The 22,978-nt window shown below is 33.7% G+C and overlaps 1 protein-coding gene and 2 long non-coding RNA genes across 3 annotated transcripts in view; 1 reads left to right on the top strand and 2 right to left on the bottom strand.

Annotated features, from left to right (window-relative positions):
* The window catches only part of LOC111241371, a 2,822-nt gene extending 1,876 nt beyond the window's left edge, over window positions 1-946 (top strand). The window contains exon 3 of the long non-coding RNA XR_002667323.1: window positions 680-946. This is a non-coding gene — a long non-coding RNA (uncharacterized LOC111241371). The remainder of the gene's footprint in view (window positions 1-679) is intronic.
* A 2,287-nt stretch (window positions 947-3,233) lies between these two features.
* On the bottom strand, window positions 3,234-4,316 carry LOC106757385. The gene is made up of 2 exons (XR_001375512.2): window positions 3,802-4,316; window positions 3,234-3,661 (listed from the first exon to the last, which is right to left on the bottom strand). It is a non-coding gene; the product is annotated as an uncharacterized LOC106757385 (long non-coding RNA).
* Window positions 4,317-7,801: 3,485 nt separating this feature from the next.
* On the bottom strand, window positions 7,802-19,233 carry LOC106757563 (ethylene-insensitive protein 2). The gene is made up of 8 exons (XM_014640243.2): window positions 19,025-19,233; window positions 17,823-18,515; window positions 13,456-13,542; window positions 13,240-13,350; window positions 12,955-13,167; window positions 11,298-11,483; window positions 8,550-11,186; window positions 7,802-8,424 (listed from the first exon to the last, which is right to left on the bottom strand). Exons 2-8 carry the CDS (start codon window positions 18,087-18,089, stop codon window positions 8,017-8,019), a joined length of 3,909 nt encoding a protein of 1,302 aa, XP_014495729.1. The 5' UTR covers window positions 18,090-18,515; window positions 19,025-19,233; the 3' UTR covers window positions 7,802-8,016.
* Window positions 19,234-22,978: the final 3,745 nt, after the last annotated feature.

Here is a 22,978-nt window from a genome sequence, read left to right as displayed (position 1 = left end):
GCATGTTATTGAGCAATGCGTATCTTATTGCGAGAGATGTTATAGATTTGGTGATTTGTGATTGGTTAGTTAAGGTATATGGATTGATTAACGTTGTTTGCTTTACCGAATGTCATGTATGTATGTCTATCTAGGTGACTCGTGTGACTTGAAATAACATGAGTGTGAATTGATGAACTTGAGTGTGAATTGAACATCTCAGGGTGAGATGAGTGGATGTGATTGTAGAGATGTTGTTGTTGTCTGTATAATGTTGGGAGCTTTGAAATGGTATGTCTATCCCTACACTTAAAGCATTGTTCATGCTCAAATAGAGAAGAACAGTGTGAGTGGTGAGAGTAGAGGGAGGTCCTCGTCTATAGTCTTGGAGTTTTAGACATAGACAGATTGGGGGATTTACCTTGCATAGTGTTGGGGATGGGCCAGCTGAACTATGCAAGTGCAAAGACAACCAATAGCTAGACAGTTATACCAAATCCGGATGAGTCCCGTTGAGTATTTGATGCATGGTTTGGTTGGTATGCCTTGCTTGTTCTTTTTATGTTTAATTAAGCATGATGACATTGATTGACTGTATTATATGTATGTTGTTTGCTTACCTAACTCACCCTTACTTTTGTGTTGTATGTTGCTTGGGTATGCTTTCTTTTGCGATGATCATCCACTTGGATGGGAGCAGATGTTGTTGAGGAGGTCCCCTTGGAGCAAGTGCTGGNGGACGCTGACGCTGCTACTTAGCTCTCTTTAGGATTTCACTTATTTAGCTTATGTTATTTTGAGATACTAATTAGATTATTTTGAAATACTCTGCTATGATTAAAGTTTTAAACTAGGCCATTCTGGATGACTGTAATCCTCCAATCAATCGCAAGTCATACTCTGACTGTTCTCTTTATTTGAATGATGACGCCTATATTATATGATTGAGGTTATTATATATTTGAGATGTCACAAATATAATATGAAAAAAAAAGTTTAAGCGTTAATTATAAGAGATCAGATATTTAAACCATTCATTTGTTCAATAATATTTTAGAGTATAAAAAAGAATGACTTGAATAAAAATCAGTAATGTAACATATATTATATATAAATCCAAAGTGTATAAAATAAAAGTTGATCACTAGTCCAATTCTTCTCTTATTGGGAATCAATGTATCCAATGATAAAACAAGAATGTATCGCCTTGACTGAGGTTTTTACTTTGTGGATGGAATACAACTTTTTGCTTGTATGTTATGGCTATATTTGAACTCAAAGACATATATCTTCGTCAATTCATTAACATTAATTTACTTAATTAAACTAAATAAGTAAAGATAATTTTTGCTATGTAAATTAATTTTTTAAAATGATTTTTTTTTCTAATACGGTGTCGTATAAACTATTTTAGTGAAGTTGGTTAATTTTATTATACCATTCATTATTAAACTATTCACAAATATGTCTAAAAAATACATTAAATATATAAATAAAGATAATTTTCAAAAATAACAAAGAGACACTTTAAGTCTATATTACAATTGATACAGGATAGGATTGTTTTCTAACATTCCATAAATATAACAAAATTCATGCTCATATAATTATTATCTACTCTCTCCCTCTACTTTTCTCATTACTATAAATATGGTGCATCAATCACATTTGATTGATAACTAACCAACATTAAACTAAGTTCAAAATGAATGTTCATTAGTTGGCTAAGTTATCTTGCATTAAGTATTTATTAAAAATTTTTATTTTTTTTCTCAAAAGATATAAGTATTACAACATACATCTTTTATGCCTTAGATGATGTATCTCTAATTTTGTATAACTAATATCGTGTTTATATCCGAAAATTTTCTATTTATAAAGATAAAAAAGAAAGATATATCTTGTTCATTTGTATCTTGTTCATTTCCACTAATTAGCGTGGATTTGGAAGCACAAATTTATTGATGGAAGAGAGAATTGTATCATTCAATGTATGCGAAGATATGAAAGAATTGAATATGATTTTACAAATTTAACCTTTTTTTAATCTTTTTATTTCAAAATTTTTACATGTTTTACAGAGATGTTATATCATTATCACACACACAGGATTATAATAATATAAAAAATAATAATATATTATTTTTTTGATGATATTATTTTAAATAATTTTTACAAAATAGATATTATTTATAAATATCATTTTATATTATTATTATCATTAAGGACAATTTGGTAATTTACACTTTTTATCTATTAAAAAATTATTTTAATTTATCATATCAATCAAATACTTCATAGACTTTCACAAACTTTATTTTTAAATCTACTTTCAATCACCTTCAAATCCTTTCAAATAAACAACACATACTTTATCCTCAAATCTATTTATTTACTCTTCCTCAAATTCTTCCACTCAAGTATATTGGCTCCTTATTAGATTGAAAATTTTTTAAAAAATGACTATAACCTCTATTCAAAGGGAAGAACTAAGTCTAGATATTATGATGATTCAAAATCAAAAAAATTTCATTCTTCCAGAAAAAAAAATAATAAATTTAAGAAAAAAAAATAATAAATTTAAGAAAAAAAAAATTATTTGTTATCGAATCGGTTTGGCTGTCTAGAAAAAGTAATAAAAAATTTTTTAGTATAAAACAAGTAAATAGCCCTTTAAAAACAATGATTTGCATAGAAAACTCTTCGTCAATTTACAAGAATATAAATTCTAAATATCACTTTTTTTTCCATCATCATCAATTCATTCATCTTGTTAACCATTAACCTATTACTCCTCAAATCCTAGTTATCTTTTCCTCCATAACTTTATTTTTTTCTCACCATCTTCTTTTTACTACTGTTACATCAATATGTTTCTCAATAAATCTAAACATTGTATTATCGTGTTCACTAAATTGTTTTTAGTAAGACTCGACAACAATATTACACTTAAGTTAGTTTAGGTTATTTTTATTATTTGATCAATTAATAAAAGTGTTAGAATTAATTGACAAATTAATTTTATTATATAACTTATTTGAAATATTATTATGAATTTAAATGTGATTTAATAAAATATAAAAATTTATTGATTATTATAAGAAGTTATTATAATAAAAAAAAAACTGTTGGTTTATAAAAAAGAATTAAGATATACGATTCTTTCACAATAACTCCTGAAAAATCAGCGAGAGTAGAAAGAAAGGCAAAGAAAAAAATAAATTAGAAAACAGAAAGATTGAAACAAACTATAATTTAAACACGAAAATCAAATAACTAATTAATTTTACTTCATTTTTTTTTTTTGAAGTCATGAACTTAAATATTTAATCACCAAATATACCCACTAATGTGGAAACAAATTTCAATGCTCTACTATTTTATTCAAGATTAAGCTATGAACCACAAGGTAGGCATTATTTGGGTTGGGCCTGTACTGGAGGAGCAGGAGGCCCATACTGCTGTGGGTTTTGTCGCCGACCCTTGGCCCGGCCACACAGGTAACACCCCAAAGCCAATATCAAGATGATCAATATTAACGGCAATGATATCACCACCACGAATCCCATTCTGAACTCTTAACTTTACTTTCTTTGGTCTTTAGTTACAGATTATACCTACGACATCACATCTTCATCCCTCAGAACTAAAAGGATATTCGTGATTTAATTTTCCAAATGAACTGAAGCATGATTGACCGACATATGGGTTTCATTCCAAAATTGAAACAACAGATAAATTGAGAATCAAGAAATGATAATTTATTGGATATTGTTTGAATGGGAAGAAAGAAATTGAATTAAGAAATTACATAAGGCGTACCTGTTGGCGATTATGTCAGTGAAGGGAGCAGCTTCTGCAACACAGGAGGTGGAGAGCGAGGAAAGAGATTTAATGAAAGATTGAAGGGAAGAAATAGATGCAATCTGATTACGATAATGGAAGTGGTGGAGCAGCAATAAGATTCAAGCTTGTGACACGGTTCGTCGGTGAAGCGTATTCTACGTGTCACAATACTGTTGGATAGTTTGAAACGTATAGATTCAATCTTTAAGAGGGTGTAATTAAAGCACTATTGAAGATTGAATCCGTGGTGGTCGATTGAGTGAATGAGTGAAGATGGTTTCGCTTGGGAATTTGATGATGATTGATAAGGGCAACCTTCTTTAATTTGGATCCAAAGTCATCGCAACACCATCACGATCATGTATAATAATACACGATGGAGTAATTTACACGATTATGTATACAGATTTTTGAAATTTACTTTGAATTTATTAATAAAATAAATACTTTTAAGTGTATAAGTTTCAAAATTAAGTAAAATTAAATATAAATTGTTTCAGTGTAGATTTTTTGTGAGATTAATAGACTAATCTTCTTGTGGCTTTACCGCTTTCCAATGTTTAAATTAGGTTTTTCGATTATCTTCTTTCTGTCTGGATCGTTCGATCGTCTGCAATCTTGGCTGCTCGGTGATATTCAAGCTTTAACGGTTCGGTCGCCTCCCTAATAGAGAGAGGAGGTACTTACAAAAGACACATGACACTCAAGTTAGGCGTGTATTGAAGAGTCTCGACTCTTGATTGAATGTTTAGTGAATGATTATATCTTCCAAATATAAGGAGGGATAATCTCATGTTCTATAGACGTATACTCTCCTCCTCCATCTATCCTGATGGTTTTTATCTTTTTTTCACTTTGTCTTTCTACCATATTCTTGAATTTTATTAGAACTTGCAACACCTCATTATTCCTTGATAGCAAGTATGTCCAGCTTTTCCTGGTCCAATCATCAACAAAGAACAAGAAATACTTCCAGTCTCCAAGTGTTTTAGTTTGAAAATGCCCACACACATCTGAATATACCACATTCAATTTCTCTATTGTCCTTTGAGGCAAGAACTTATGAAATTTTCCTCTAGTTTGCTTACATTGAATGCATTCTTTACATATTGCTTTAGGAATTTCAATCATAGGTAGGCCTTCAACCATTTTTTGCTAACTCAGTTGAGATAAATATCTAAAATTTAGACGTCCAAACCTCAAATCCCATAACCATTCTGTTTTGTTTTTAGAAACAACAAAACAGTGATGTTTGACAACATTCATCACCACACGAAATGTCTAGATGAGCTTGAATGATTGATCTTCTATTTTGATCAAAGATATTGAGACAATTGTCATCCATTTTCATCACAAATCCGTTTTGGAGCAGTTGGCCTAGACTTAGTAAATTTGTTTTCAACAGGAACATATAACACTTCATCAATCACAACTTCTCTATCATCACTATCTCTCAAAACAACTCTTCCAGGTCCCCCTACCGTGAGACTTTTGTTATCAGCAAACTTAATCTTCCCTTGCATGGCTTCTTTCATTTTTACAAACCACTCCTTCTTTCTAGTCATATGTGTTGAACAACTTGAATCCAAGTACCAAATTGCATCATCGGACTAGTTTTCATTTATACTGGCCATTAACATAACAACCTCGAAATTTGAAGTATCATCTTGTGCTAGATGAGCTCTATCTTTTGGTTTGTTCTTGGCTCCATCCCTTTTCCAACATTCTTTGGCAAAATTTCCAAATTTCTGACAGATATAGCACCTTACCTTTATTTTTATTTTTATCAAACTTCTATATCTCCATCAAAATTGGTGCAAGATTTTTTCTTTTTGCCTTTGATAGGATCGTTAGAATGTGCTTAATGCCACTTTTGTCACCTTTCTTGAACCCTTTCTTTATCTTTGTATTGAGATCAAGCTTGGAGTATTTGTTCTTAAGAGTGTCTTCACTCATTAATACGGTATTCATGTACTTTCAATAAATGTTGAAGTTCTTCAATCTCCTTCAAATCACGAGTTTTCTCAATAACCATAACAACATGATTAAATCTTGGAGTTAGAGTTCTCATAAACTTGTCCAACACATACTAATATGTAATGCCTCTTTACATACTCTCATAGCATCAACCAGTTCTTGTACCTTAAATATTTAATCACCAAATATACCCACTAATGTGGAAACAAATTTCAATGCTCTACTATTTTATTCAATATTAAGCTATGAACCGTAGCATTCCATTGTACTAGTTTTTCATCAACTGTGTAGATAGATAACCATGTTATCCAAGAAAAAAAGCTGGATGTGTTGATATATATGTATAGTTTTCAAACTCCAATCCAAAGTGGCTGCAGTGTTGATGATGAACAAACTCAAACCACAGAGGGTAGGCATTATTTGGGTTGGGCCTGTACTGGAGGAGCAGGAGGCCCATACTGCTGTGGGTTTTGTCGCCGACCCTTGGCCCGGCCACACAGGTAACACCCCAAAGCCAATATCAAGATGATTAATATTAACGGCAATGATATCACCACCACCAACCCCATTCTGAAATCTTAACTTTACTTTTTTTGGTCTTTACAATAATTTTAATATCTAAATTGTCTTAATCGCATTGAATTAGTTAATTAGTTCGTACAAAAACGTTAGAGTAACATTTATCCTAGTTTATTACGCAATAGAAGGTTTCCGTTGCCAAATAAAATGTCAGTTCTGAATTGAAATTTATGAACACAAGTGCATCATATACAGGCTGAAGTAATTGTAAACGAATTATCATTATTTTATCAACCTCAATTCCGTTAATACTAATAACCTCGTAGTAAATTTTAGGTTTTCTTTTTCTTCCCAAAGTAGGTTAATTTGTTTTTGATATTACATTTTTGGATTTTTTTTAAAATTATTTAAAACACTAAATCTTGTTTTATATAAACGATTTTATTTTAAAGTTGTTAGAATCAGAAACGAGTTCTGACTTTGGAAGATAAAGTTATGAAAATTTATGGCTTCTTTATTTTTCGTTAATATGAAGTTGTAAGAGTTAAAAACAGATTATTTTTACTTAATCATAGCTTAAATTTCTAATTAAGGTGAAGTATTCACCATAATAGATGAATTTTTCCAAAGTTAAGAACTTCTTTAAACAAAATTTCAATTAAAGTTGGCATCAAATATTGTAATTTTTGTCGAAAACTAAGTTGAACTAAATTCGTTGTTAATTAATGACAACTTATTTGAAAATAATTTCAGCTAAAATCATAATTAAATGAGTTGACTTTTGGCAATTTCGGTTAAATTGATTTTGAGTAGAAATCGTCCTTTCATGTGACAATTACATTGCAATGGAATTTAAACTCAAATCATACTTACACATGACAACTTCAGTATAATTATTTTTGGGATTTGAGGTTTTAAGTAGTAATTTTTGCTCCTATAATTCTTCCAGAACTTTATTATTTTTAACTTGCATGGTGTAAGTTTTTCGGAAAACTTAAAAACTATAATTGTAAATTGAAAATGTTAGAAGATAATTTGGTATAAAATTCCCATTACTTCTTTTGAAAAAACCAAGATTTAAAAAACATAAAACACATACCCAGATCATATTCAAATTCATAACAAACATAAATAAATCAAAGTTGTTATTGTCTATATCAACTTCAATTCATCTTATTTATAATCAAAGTAGTCAAAGTCACATGCTATGACGATTTCTTCTTGATGTAAATTGCACTGAAGTCATCACACACATGCATGGCTTCAATGTTACAGAAATTGCATCTCGCCTCACAATTTTAATTAATTTGATCTAGTATAATTATGTTAATCATTCATCTTACACAAAAATGGTCCTTTACTCAAATGATTTCAATTTGATAGTCAAACTCGTTTACAGACAACGACTTTTTTATGAAGTCATGACTTGATCCTTAGGGTGATTTTCTGAAAAGTTAACCACGATATGCAGAGGTGAGGCTTTTAACCAAAAAAACGAGCAAAAAAGGTATAACCAACTTGTCATCTAACCATTTTTTACTTAGATTTTGCAGCACTAGCATACAGTACATCTTGCCCAACGTGTATGTAATATAATTGGATTAAATTTGCTGCATGATCAGCACGGAAATTGATACACGCGGACAACATTTCTTGATAGCATGAGCTGTTTTAGAAAGTAAATTACAAAACAGCTCAACTAGCACCGATTCTGTCAATGCAAATGCTACTGGTTGTAAGGTAATTACGTGGGGTCTTTCGTGAACCTGTGCCTTCATTAGTGCCCGGTGGCTTATTAGATAACCTCCGCTTGTACCGTTTGAGAACAGACGCCAAATTTTCCTTCCCCTTAGGGAAAGCAACATCACCTGCAGCAGTTCCTGTACGTCCTTTCCTGCTTGAGATCGCAAGCTCCACATCCTTGATAAGCTCAAGCAACGCTGATGCAGTTGTGCATTTGCCCCTGCTGGGTTTTGCAGTTGGGAGTAGCATCTCGTTTGAGAGATGGGGGTTTAACTTTCGCTGATGCGCGGGTAGAACTTGAAGGCAAAAGCATGGGGCCAAAGGACTACGAGGCTTAAAGAAAGCTGGATCAATGATGCCCTGCTCATAGACCAAAAACAGAAGTAAAAAAATACAGAACTGCCAATGTAGTGGAGAAATTATACAGGCAAGGGGATTAATCTGATTCAATTTCTTAAAGATGGGAAACAGTTTAGATAATTTACCTGGAGGCGATTGAGAACATAGGTGTATTTCCCCCAAAGCTCCGGCCGGCTTTCCACAAGTGTAAGGTTAAGAATACTGTGGATACACCACACCCCAAAGCTTATTATTAAATCACTTTTCCATATACATCCCTCCCCGCAATTAGGAACTGGAGACGAAGAAAAACAAAGTTTCCTATCAGAAAGACAATAGTGAGCTTCACCCACATGATTTACTTGACTCGTCTCCCTAGTTTCAAATTCACAAATAACCTTCTCCCTCGAGGCGACACAATCAATCAAATCCTCATCAGCTCCACCATTCTTTCTAAACAAACCCTCCGAACCCTCCAATTTTAAGAGCTTCACAATGCAAAGTCTAACTGACAGAAGAAGTTTCTTCTCTATATCCATAGTTTCCTGAACTATTGCATTAGGCCTATTTCTCACACCTTCCATAACAATATTACTATTTTTCTCAGGCCCAAACTGCTCACAAGGCAGTCTAGACCGTACAGATCCAGCATCAAAACCAGAGCTCAACTGTGAAGAGACTGCCTCGTTGTAATCTTTGGATGAAGAGAGTTCATTGAAGGCCAAATGACTCCCTGTTCTTGTTCCAGAATTTGAATATGGTGGTCTTTCATAACAAGTCCTACTAGCATGAGATCCATGTCCAACAGAACCATCCCATGGAGCATTTTTATCAGACACATAAGCAGACCTGTGGGGGATGGAGTATCCTGAAATGTCTGGCAAACTGTGGTACTTTTTAGTATTAACTGAGTTGAGTGTATTATCTACAGATCCAGAAGGGTAGAAATCGTTATAAGACCTCTCAGATTGTAATTGGCAATCTCTAGTGATAGCTACTTTTGGGAACCCAGGGGGTTGGCCTACACTTGGACCAGTACACAACCTTTTCCCCAAAGCAAACGCAAGAGACTCCCTGTACTTTGCATTAACTATCGAAGGGGATTTCAGTGATGACAAGTCCACTGGACCATTTAGGTTAGCAGAATCTCCGTCTTTACCAAGTCGACTAAGATAAGATGCAGTCTGATAACCATGTATGGTAGCTGGTTGATAATCCCGAGTCTCTGATGAATGTAGATTACGTACACTGAAATAGCGCCTCTCACCAGAATCAAGGAGATTGTGGCTCGAGTTCTGCACATGAGCATCCAATAATTGGATGTGATCTGGCTGCATTGAGGAAGTACTCCTTTGGAGGCCATAAGAAGACTCTGAATTACATTGCATCAAAGGCTGCTTGGAAGAATCATATAGATCAGAGTTCGCTGAAGTGTTAGAAACTATACCTCCTAAAGATCCTGAGTATTCAGAGTAGTCCTTTCTACATACATCCACTTTTTGCAAAGAACTGGTAGGTCTTAAATCGACACCCACTCCCAGCAAAACGTCAATTTTATTAGCCTTTGCTTCCTGGGTTATATGGCCATATAAATCAAATAGTTGTCCCCAGAATTCATCAAGAACAGCAGCTAGCTGACGCCTTGCTGCACGCCCTAAGCCTTCTATTCTCGAAAGACTTCCAAAGCTATTCCCTCCTTCGTCACTCTTTCCATTAAGACACCTGAATGATGCAGGGCCATCTGATGTTGAAGATGGTACATTTGCTAACACAAATCCGGAAGGTTCTTCAGCTTCCCACGAATCACCATCATCATCATCATCCCTTTCAGCATTTAAATCTCCTTCAACTTCCATAGTTTTCTCAATTGGGTTATTTGTTTCCATTGTTATAGTTTTGGTGTCTTCCAATTGAGAATGGGAAATCTCATTAATCACTGTTGTTACAATTTCAGACTCTGATGTGGAAGCCAACATAGCAGAATGATTCTTCCTTGCAACATTCACGTGGAGTTCAGGTTCCATTACAGATTTAGGTAGAGCAGGATGAAAACTTGGATGTGATACATCAGAGTACTCCAAGGTCTTTGTTACAGCTGGTGTGGGTTCCTGTACATGCATAGGTTCATCTTCTCGACATCTTGTTTCACTTAAATAAGATTTCTCGCCAATATTCGGTGGATTAGGCAGAGTGTTTGGCATATCCCAGTTCCACGTCTTAGAATCTAATCGAACACTGACAGATCTCAAAGGTGTGGCTGCTAACCAAAGCATAAAACATAACGATGAAACGGAAGTTGTTAGAAGAACTAAATATGAGATAGATACACCACTCCCCACATTCCATCTCAAATCACTCGCCCAATCACTATTTCCAAACATCATTTCTACCACAAATACAATATTCAGGCCAAGCATCCCAATGAATATGATCAATGCCAACAGTTCCAGAAACTGGGAAATCTTGTGTACACCCATTATTGATCTAGATGTAGCTACACGAAAAAGGGGGATCACTAGAGATGGAAGTTGTAGAGCTACCAAAACTTGAGTGAATAATAGTAGCTGATACATCCCTTCGGCTCCTGAAGTCCAGACAAAATAAAGGGCAGGCAAAACAGTAATCACTCTAATTGTAGCATAGTGAAGCCAACCCGGAATATCCAATTTTAAGAAACCTTGCACTACTACTTCTCCACCTAAACTCCAACTTAATGCGGTGATTTGATTTGCAAGAAACAAAAGGAGTAAAAACCCAAGTAGAGCTATTGGGTTACGTAAGACCTGCATAAGAATCTCAGGATTATTATATATTTGTTTATCATTCAGAACACAAACGGCAAATAGGATGCTGTAAATATTCTTTTGTAAACCAATTGTAGAGGGAAAGGAGACCTGTTCCATTGGTGACAACGCATCCTGGAAAGTTAGCAGAACATGCCCTGTGCTGTAGAACTCATTTGCCGAGGAGGTCATCAACATATTATTTACCAGATAAAGACCGCTGAAAACACATAATATGGCAAAAAAATGGTTATGACACAAAGCATTCTTTGAAATGCTTGCCGGTCCCTGATGCCACTGAAAAGAAAAGAAAAAGAAAACTCAGATTGACATAAAACATGATGTACAATCTTTTTCACCTAGGTGCACAAATGATCAAAGGTGTATGGGAAGTGATGGGTGATCAAAGACAAACCTAAATTCATAAATAAAACATTAAGAACCTCTAATTTTATCAAAAGAAACATTGTTATAGCCTAAACTCAAAAGAAATATACCGGGGACTACATCTATATGCATAAATAAACAAAGTAAGGGAATGTCACTTTTAGAATATGCGACAAACTATTTTTTTTTTCCGTTGTATGCCATTTAAATTTGGTAAGTTCGTTTTATACCTTCCTCATAAGGCACTACTGATGAACATCCTTAGAGTAAAATAATTAAAAAGCATAGATCAAAGTGTTCAGTGGAATGAAATCTAAATGATTAATAAAATAGTTCTATGGAATTTTAAGAGCGAAAGTCTTTTTTTGATCGAAACATAGACATTCACAATTTCAAAAAACTTTTTCTAGAAAAACCAGACGAAGTGTACAGGCTCCCATGCAAGCGACATACAGTGGATGGAGCACTTGTCCAAACCATACAATAGAAGACAAACTATCAGTTACTAACCCTTCTTTTAGAATTGAGGTCAGCCGCCTATCTAGAAACATGTAACAGGAACTGCTCAAAATCATTACTAACATATTGGTGAATGATGCATTCCCCCCAACAACAATATCGAGTAATAAAGGATGCTCGTTTTATTTTCTGCATAAAATCCCTTTTTAAAAAGATCCCTGATTCATGGAAACAAATGCCCCAATGAAATCCCATTGGGCCAACTTCAAGGCATCTAATATTATATTACAATGCAAAGCAATAATATCTATGCCATCATGTCCCTTCACAAGGGTGCTTGCAAGATTAACATTAAACTGAAGGAACTTAAGAATAAGTAATCAATGAAAACAAACATAAGACAGCCAAAAGGGCCAATAGTTTACTTGTAGAGCTTGAGGCAAGAGAGCTCAAAGCCCTTTTGGTTTCCACAATCAAATCAGAAAGAGTTCAGACATTGAATGTATAATTTTCATTATTCAATTAGATAACAAAACAATCTGATGATGTAAGGGCAGAGAGACTTGGTAGATAACCACTCACAACGCAACGTTTTTGCTCCAAGTATACACAATCAAGTACGAATAACAAATAACAAGTGTATCATTCCATAATAAAAAAGAAATTAAAGTCCAGCATTGCTCAAAGTACTTGTCAACTTGAGCATAAGATTTATCAAAGATAGTAAACCTTCAGAAGTCCGGCAGCAAGGAAACTACCCACGAAAGCCTGTTACCATTTTGCAAGAGGCGGGTTTTTCCTTTATGAACAAGCAGAATATGATGAGCATCCACAAACAAATTAAAGATATTGTTTTTGCAGCATGCCACGGAAGCAGAAATTTCATTGCATATGCATAGAGGAAAATGAGAGGAAATAATACCTGTACAATAGAGGAATGCAGGTAAAAGTTGTGAGGTACAAGATTTGCTCCTAGAAGACTCATTAGCACAAATGCACTCTCCCCACTCAATCTTATTAATATTCCATTCATAGAAAATGGAATTTCCGGTTGGTTGATAAGCATTCCAAGTATAAAAGAAACCAAAACAAAGCCTGCAACAAACTGGCCTAGGAATTTTGCCTTCTCAATGTCCTAGACAAAGCAATTTGATAAGTATAGTGTTGTTCAAAAGAGATTTATGAATAAGCAAATGATGATACTTACAAGTAAGACTGCAAGAAGTATGTGAAAAACAACACCGGTAGCAGCTAAAAAGACACAACTGAACAAGTCCCACCCAAAAATAAGATTTAACCCTTGTGCCATGCCCAAGATCTTGCAAAACAGGTAAATCATAGCTTTAAGTCAAAAAGTTTTATATGTATAAATTAAATTCATTGTTCAAGAGCAGAGAAACCTTAGGTTAATCAAGAATATTACCATGTTAAGGTCTAGCATTATCACTGAAAGTTCTGTTTGAACTCCAAGGAGCATACATGTCCATGTATCATACTCGTCACTGCAAATCTTTGGATAAAGAAAGTGACGTTAGTCTATAAGCAAAACACCCTAGTTAAGAACATGCAAGAAGCCTTATCTGAGCTTGCTTTTTAAGCAGCAAGTGTGAGCTTCACTGCATTAGTTAGAGGCAGAAATACCAAACATAAATCAACTATTAACCCAGTACTCAATTCAGCAAACGTGTTAGGTTATGTAAATTTTGTAATTAGAATTATCATAAGATACTTGTGAAGCTTTATGTAAGTATGCATTTATGTAAAATAACATCACCTTATTTGTGGAGTTAACTGAGGATCCAGAAAGATACCTAGTTATAAAATGGAATTACTCTATCCTATAATTGTTATTGTGCTACCCATAGTATATGTCCACACTGTAGATGTCTATCCTAGGCATGAGGGGCTGCTGTTACTAGGTCACTCATATTTGTCCATGCTCCAAATGTCTAGTCGGCATGAGGAGGTATGTTGAGATCTTATGATAACCAAAGACAGATATAGTCCTTGGTTAAGCAATCCTCACCTCATAAATCAATTTGGTGGACTAAGTTAGGCCATAAGCCCACATTATTAGAACAGTAACGGTAAAGTTAAATGGCTTAAGGCTTGTTTAGAGACCAAAGGGTATTATATTCAAGTCTTTGAACTGGACAATGGAGGTAAGTTCTCTCCATTGGCTAAGATTGCCTCGATTCAATTATTCTTGCTCGTGTTTGCAATTAGTCAGTGTCCTCTTTATCAACTTCACATTAAAACGTCTTTCTTTCATTATGATCTCATTCATGAGGTATATATGAAGAAACCTCTTGATTTTTTCAGTTGGAGAGTATTTCAAACTACTTTGCCATCTCCGAATATAATTATAAGCTCTTACAGAGAATGTTTAGCCGATTTAGTATTGTCGCTCAAGAGAGTCATGTGATTTGCTATCGTCATTAAATGACAAAACTTATACACTAGATCGTGTATATTAACAACATAGTGATTATAAGAAGTGATCACCATAGCATTGCAAAAGTAAAGTATCACCACACTCAACATTTGCAAACCAAATATGTTGGAAGACATCAATATTTCCTTGGTATATAGGTGGTATGATCCAACAATGACATTGTCAATTTCCAAAGAAAGTATGCAATGGACATCTTGGAAGAAGCAAAGTTAATTGGTACTAAACATGTACGCAGATCCTAATGTCAAGAGTCTGCTGAGTTAAATATTGAAAAATATGAAGGACTAGTGGGGAAACTGAACTAACTGAATCCTCTCGATATCTCTTTTGCAGGAGCGTGATAAGTTAGTTCATAACTCTCTTCGAAGGGCTTTGAGATGCAATAATTAACATATCCCCCATTTATCGAATAGGCAGCTAGACTTTGCCCNCTAGTCTACCCTACTCATACTGTCACACCGACTTGGTGAATCTCCTAGCTTGTTTGCTGTACTCATAGTGTCACACCATCTTGGTAAATCTCCTTGCTTGTTTGCCGTCTAAGCCAGCCCACCGCTTTTTCACTTTACTATACGCCTTCTCATCCGAATTACATAAGCCTAAACCTGTCAAATCATGTTAGACTAAGAAGACCCTTGGGATCCAGACCCTTGTCAGACTGATGCTGCGCCTCATTAGTCATCAGCGAAACACACAACTCGATGTTAATCAAGGTTGGTACGCTCCACAGCTTAAAAATATGGGCTAGGAAGCTTGTGAGGGTTGGTAATGGCACGTAAGCCGCGTCTTATGTAAATAACCTCCTGTCCGTCCCTTCGCGTAGTCCACGGAGCGTTCGTAGGTTAGCTCGTTAGTAGAGCAAGGAAATCCTACTGGCGGCAGCGGTTGTAACTTTGACCTATGTCTAGCCGCTTCTTTGGTCATCGAACTCATTATTGATTTACATTCTATCCTCGGGTGGAAGTCTTAAAGCTCTTTTGCCAACATTGAGGAACCTGATAAGCTCTTTTGCCAGCATTGAGGAACCTGATAATTTTGATTAAAGTAGTTATCCGATAGACGCAACTTGACAATTAGCGAAGGTGTCACCTCCTAAACTTACTTTTCTTTAGTCAACGGAATACAGACATGGATAAAACCCATCCCCGTCTGGGTAGAGACTTCCTAAGCTAAGAAGTTTTTAAAGCATGGGAGGAATGAACTTCTAGCTTGATTACCGGGAACCCTCTCTTGATAGATGAAGAACCCCTGGCTAAGCACTCAGAAAGTGCTCCTCCAGCTTTCTGTCCCGCAGAGAGGTAGTTAGAATAGACTCCGAGACAAGAAGCTGACAGAGAAGCAAGGGTCTTGAGGGGTGAGCCCTGTGACTAAAGATACACGAGCCCCTCTACACCCATTTCCTCGGAAAGCCCTTTTACCAGCTTAGCGTAGAGAGATAGCCCCTTTGAAAGAAAGAATATATGGGTAGATCAAAGCCTCCTGAAAGCCAATAATGGGATACGGGAACGAAAGCTCAGAGACCCTTTGTTCAACTTCTCTACCAGAAGCGGAAGATGAACCCATATGAATTTAGTTCTAAACCACCTGATGAAGACGGTGATCGTAATCAGGTTATGGGAAACTCCAAGTGTTGTTGCCAGATCATATGCAAAATCAAAATATCAAGTCATGGCCATACCCACTGGTGAACTAATATGGCTCAATCAGTTGAGGCTTGGGAAAGTTTCGTAAATGACACTTATAAATCACCATTAGGCAGCCCTACTCATTGCCTCAATTCAAATATTACTCATTGCCTCTTTTATTCATAACTAAATTAATACCAATAATGTTAAAATTGAGGAAAAAATAATAAGAAAAAATGCGAGGGCTGGGGATAAGAAATTATTATGGGAGGAATGTATAATCTGATTCCTTCTATTTAGTTATTCTTTAAAGATGGAATAAGCAAACAATAATCCATAATTAAATGTAATATCCATACTTCCTACTTCCACCCCTTTAAAGGAAATGTAAAAGAAAAAATTGATCACATTTCATTTCTATAAAAGCTTAATAGTATTTTTTTTTCCTTTTGATTTAGACTGCTATTTTAGTCACCTAAGCCTTTTTCTAACCAATTGATTCCCTCTAATTTTAAAACTAAGCAAATTTGGACTTCTTGTTAGTTTCCCAATATTTGGACGCTTATAATAAATCGGGGACATGAATTACATTGAAGGTTTAAAAGTTATTAATTCAGTGGAAATATGATAAAATTAAAAAATTTATAAAGTGTGAAATTAGGGTTTGAAGAGGATAACATACTGATTTTTATTTTATGTTTGAATGAAATTTGATTTTTTTAGTTGATGCTTTTAATCAAATGAGGTTTAAAACTAATTAATTGATTCAATTTACGAAAATTAATTTTAAATATAAAAATACTTAATTAGCTTGAAAAAACAAGATACTGCATGTGGTTCAAACTAAAGAAACCAAAAATAAAATCTTTATTTGCAAAAGTGCAATTTTTTTTATAAACTTCTAAGTTTGTTAAGAATCAAAAACTAAAAAAGAAATTATATTACAAGTGGTAGAAGATTGATAATACCTATGAAATATCATTGACATATGATCAACATGAAAAAAAATCTTAACTGAGAATTAGATTTATGCAATGTAAACTATAAAAATGATTTTGTTAAGTTGTAGAGTTTTCCTATATCAACAATACTAACAATAAAATTCTAAGAAACATATCTCTTAGTAGTTAAAATAACTAGTCATGTATATAAAACAAACATCACAAAATATGCCGAGTCATGCATTATTTATAATATAAGTTGCTTTCTTTTAATTTTTCCATGATAACAGTGTCTAGAAAGTGTTTAGTTACAAATAGGTGTGGACTCATTTTTTAACTAATAATGCTTAACTCATGTCAAAGAAGTGTCCAAGATGTCTAAGTAGTTTTTTTTTTTTTTTTACATGGTTGACAAGTGTCGAACACGTGTGTTCAACTGATATCGTATCCAAAAATTCTCCCACACGTTCTACAGAGGTGTCGGTGCTTTCTAGGAAAATACCACTAATAAATCTTTCTTAAACTCAAATAATGTGGTTTATTTTGGAGAAATTAGAGGAAACACACACAAGTAATTTTCTTTTGGGTTCATTTTCTTTTGTGAAGTGATTTCTTCTCAATGTTCTTCCTAATGAGCAACAACTCTTTTAACAGGGTGTGAATACCAGGTTGGATAAAAAGCATTTCAGAGTGCAGAAGCGTTTCAAAATAATGAAGTCTCATTACAACAGCATAATTTTATAAATCATTGAAATGGAAGACAAAATACCTGTGCAAGATTTTTTCCTGTAACTACGCCAATCCTTGCAGATATGTACTGACAGAATATAGCAGCAAAATTGAAAATAAGCATGAAAGCCATCAGATCAAACCCAAACCGTGCACCACCTTCAACGGTCGCTACCCACTTTCCAGGGTCAACATATCCTGTAGAAATCAAAAGCATAGGTACAATAGCAGGAAGTGACTGACGTAGAAAGCTAGGAGGGTGGTTGGGACTCAATCTCTCTGCCTCCATTTTACTTCTTGATATCATACCAGCACCAATAAAGCTACTGAAAAGAATATGATACCCAGATCGCAACAAACACTTTGAAGTAGCTAAAACTCTCCATGACCCATACACAATTCCATCACTACAACTTAACTATACCTCTATCAATAAATTCTTTTTATTACAATCACAGATTCGTTAGCAGCTTCAAATATATAAACTAAGCTGCTAAAAAAAGAACTTGCAACTCCCAAAAGTTTAACACATAGCACATCCGTGTATGCCAGCAGCATGCCAATAATATTCAACTATCAGCTATGATCATAAGATAAAAAAACTGAGGTTCTCAATCAAGTCAACACGACTGAAAATCAGTCCAATTGACGTCAAACTTCAGAAACAACTCCGGCGATTCTCTTTTCACAAACACACCCATAATCATTACTTCTCCACTCGAATTTCCTCACCCTGCACCATCAAGTTGATCAAAGTAACAACATTAGCACCAAAGCAAAAAAATCACAAGAAAATAGTTAAAAAGCAGAACACTCGAGAATTCGTCATCACTACTAAGCCTAGAAAGGAAACCAGTAAAACGCAACCAAATCCACATGAAAACTCCCTCAAAAAAACAAAAATACCCTCTGTAATAGCATTAATCAGAGCAACAAATAGTACAGCATTCGAGAGTTAAAACAAATAAACTATTAACAGTGTAAACAGTATAAGACAAGTCGCAAAACAGAACTCAGCTCCAAAATCACGGAGAAGAAGCAAACACCGTAGCAGAAAAAGCGAGAGAGGTGAAAACCCTCAGTGAATGGAAAAGGTGAAGTAAGAGATAACAGAGGCAACGAGAAGTTTGAAGTGGATCAGATGCAAGCGAAGTAGGGATAAACATTTGCACGAAATTCGAGGACGATGGTGATGACACATGTTACCGTACAGTTAGGGTTGCGAAGAAAGGAAATATTTACCTTCTCTTCTCTGCTTCTTCTCTTTCCTTCATCTGCCAATCGCTCTAACTAGATCTCACTCACTCTCACGGGACCATTCAAAGTTTCATGTGCAATCAGATATATATATTAGCGGAATATTCTATTTACTTTTATATTATCTTTGTAATTTATACAAATGAAGAGAGAGGAACTTGTTCTGGGAAAGCAAACAGAGAAAGTTGTGTTGTTGATATGTTTAAGTATGAAAGTATGAGTTACCGTTTTGGCGTTTTGCATATGAAATTTCAATTATAGCTACCTCTAACCGGTTGCAACTTTTCTTCCAAAACAGGAAAATACGTGTTTTAATACTTTCTTTTGTTAGGAGATTTTAATACAATAATTGTCCAAGAAGTTTGAATCGGTAACCAATTTTAAAACCTCTGTTTCAGCATATTTATAGACAGTAAACGTGGAAGTTAAATATATTAGTTTGTGCATTTTTTTTTTTAACTTTTGACTTAAATTCAAAGTAAAACAGAGTTGTTAAATGTTGCCCCAAACATAGGATGCATTTTATTTATGTTGAGTTTGGTTTTGAATAGTGTTTTCTAAATGCTTGCGTATAAGTGTATTTATGCATAATTAAATAAGGTAAAATACAGATTATTTCTTACAATAATATACCAAAAGTCAAATTGGTGGTTGTAGTGACAGAAAGGAAACTCCACATACTTTTGGTCAATGTGAATCTTTCAGTTTACAAAAAACGATTTAGTTAAAACTAGCAAAGGGTGAGCTTTGAAATTCAATTATAAAGCAGAGAAAATAAAATAACAAATCCAATGAAAAATGAATTGACATGGTGAAATGAAACAGAGATGCAGACATGCAGCATAGTGAGAAGGAAATGAAAAGGTGAGAAGCAAAGTGATGTATCATTAATGAAGACTTTGAAAGAGCTTACTTGAAGTAATTAAGAGGAAAGAATAACAATATTTGAATGATGATTTAGAGAGAAAGTGAGGTTCAAAAAGAGGATTGAATTTTTTGGAAAGAAAAGGATGTTTGGGGGAAAAGGGTGTATCTGGAATTGTACATTGAAAAAGCTTATGTGTCAATTAGTGTATGAGATTTTTGTGCATGAAATCATAGAAGATCAAATTAAATACAGAATGGGGATAAGAGGTCATTGAATGCAATTGAATTCGTTCTTATCCAAAGGCTGAAAATATAATTAAGAAACAAAACATGAAAAATGATGATGAAACTGATTGAACATGAAAGAGTTGGGTGAGTTTATCTTCACAATATAATATATTATTCTGGATCTATTCAACTGTCAAATGTGGGGTTTGAAAAAATTTGGTGAAACAACTTTTCCTTTCAAAGATGCAGTTATAATTACAGAGTACAATTTAGTTAAATTATAAACGATAAATATTAATTTAAGCATTTAAAAGTTTCTTAATGAAAACAATCTTATGAAAATAGTGTTTATACTTAGTTTGAATAGATAAAGCCAAATAAACTGTAGAAGCCAAAGCATATTAAAAAAAATACTCTCAAAATTAGATCTCAAAGTTAAAGAACAGATTCATTCATACATGATGTTAAAATATTGTCAAAAAAATATTATTAAAATATCATTATTTATAAAAATATTATTTTCTTTCTGATAATTTTTTTCTTTTATATTATTATGGTGTTATTCTTCTTCCTTTTCCTGTGACAATACCTTTCATTAGTGTTTTCATTGACTCTTACTCCCAAGGCTGACACTCCTTTTCTTTAGGATGAGTTCACCAAACTTATAACTTCTCTCTACAAGTTCACTCTGACTCAAAGCCTTCATGATTACTTATTGGAGTTTGAAAACCTTGGCTAATCGCATCTCTGATTACCTATCAAGCTTTTATCTTAGTTGTTTCCTCTCTGGCCTTAAACCTTACCTTCGTCGTGAGGTCATTGCTTTGCAACCACTAGATTTACCATATTTCATAACCTTAGCAAAGCTACATGAAGATAAGCATCATTCGTCGCAATTTCCCTTTAACCGATTTAGTCGCACTTCACTTCCTCCTCCATTGCATCAATCATACACTTCCCCTTCCATGCCCCTTCCACCCCTGTTACCCACCTTTTCCACTAAACTCTCAATCAAACGTCTCACTAAAGTTTAGATGTAAACTATGAGAGATAAAAAAACCTTTGCTTCGATTGTGATGAATGATATACTAGGGGTCACTGCTGCAAACTTTAATTCCCCCTCCTCACTTCCTTCAACTTTGACGAGTAAGATGATTTAGGAGTTACCGAAAATTTTACGACAACAGAAGAAATACAACAAGAGGTTGGTCTCATTAGTCTTTATGCGTTCTCAAGACAATGGACCCCACACACTTTCCAGTCACTGGATCCATACATAGTTATGTAGTCCAAATCATTGTGAAAAGTGAAGCAACTGATAATTTCATTCAATCTAGGGTGACCTAATTTCTCCATCTCCCATCACAACCAACATAGAGTCTACTAAGGGTCATGGTAGGTAATGGTAAGTTCCTTTCTTGCTCCTCTTTTTGTCCACAGATTACTCTTACTTTGGACCAACAAACATTTTCAATGGATTTGTACCCGCTAGAATTATTTGGCACAGATGTGGTTCTCAGTGTTTATTGGCTCTCCATGGTCAGTCACTTTGTCATGGACTACAACAGGTTATTTATGAGGTTTATTAGAACTTCTCCCATTGGCACTCATACACAATGTGTTTCACATAAGTCTCCTCCGTCCTCATAAGGGGCCTTTACCTTCAGTTCCTCTATCCTTTCTTGTAATTATTGAGGATAACTATCCCATTTTAGAACTTGTTGCTATTGTGGATTGGAAATCAGACAAATCAACTACCACTCTAAACATGCACGTCCTAGTTTAGAGGTAGGGTCTGCCATTAGAATAGGATAGCTAAGAGCCTTGAAAGAAACTTTAACAATAGTTTAACCTTGAGGACGAAGTGTTTTTTGAACTCGGGGGAGATGTAAGGAACTCATGACCCATTATCCTTACCCCACTTAGGAGCTCATCCACTAATTTTGCATTAGCACATCCCATAATGGATGTATGAAAGGAGATTTAAAAAAGAACTAAACATCAACCACACTATCTAAAAGATTACATAGTAATGTGTCTAATTATAAAAAAAAAAATTGATTAAAAAATGATTGTATTTATTCTTTTATCGATAATTCTTATTAAAAACTAATATTATTTATGTATATATAAGACATGTTTGTTATGAAAAGAAAGAATATAAAAAAAAAAAATCCTACTTTCTTTTTTAATAATTTCTTCGTTATTATGATATTATTTTTCTTCCTCTTTTCTCATAATACTACTTTTAACCTACATTATTTAGTTTTTGTCAATAATTATCCGACATTTTTTTATACTCTCATAATTTTTTTCTTATAAAAGAAATGCTCAAAAATAGCATAGTATGTAATAATAACAAAAGTCTTATGAATCTTAAATTTTTGACATTTATTCTGACATTCCTTCTTATTTTTGCCATTTCTTATTCTGTGTTCCTTTTCATATTATTTCTTTTTTCAAATGACATTGCATCTTCCTTTTATAATTAAAATGTCATATTTTACTACAGGAATTAAAGTTGTTTATAGAATAAAATGTATAAACATTAATCTTTTATAAATTATTTAAACTTTTGGTTTTTAAATTTTGAAATACAATTAATTATAATAAAAATATTATTAAATTATTAAAATATTTATATATAAAATTGTCTTGTCTATATTATTAACTTTATAATTTTATTACAATTAATAGTAAAATATAATACATAATAATTGTATTAAAACATTAAACATAAAATCATTCACCATATTACATATTATATATATGGGGTTTGCTAACTTGCGTACGCCTATATATATATATATATATATATATATATATATATATATATATATATAT

Source organism: Vigna radiata, chromosome 3 (assembly GCF_000741045.1).
Source record: "Vigna radiata var. radiata cultivar VC1973A chromosome 3, Vradiata_ver6, whole genome shotgun sequence".
NCBI lineage: Eukaryota > Viridiplantae > Streptophyta > Magnoliopsida > Fabales > Fabaceae > Vigna > Vigna radiata.
The sequence above is the reverse complement of the archived record's forward strand: the minus strand, read 5'-3'. Positions and strand labels throughout refer to the sequence as shown.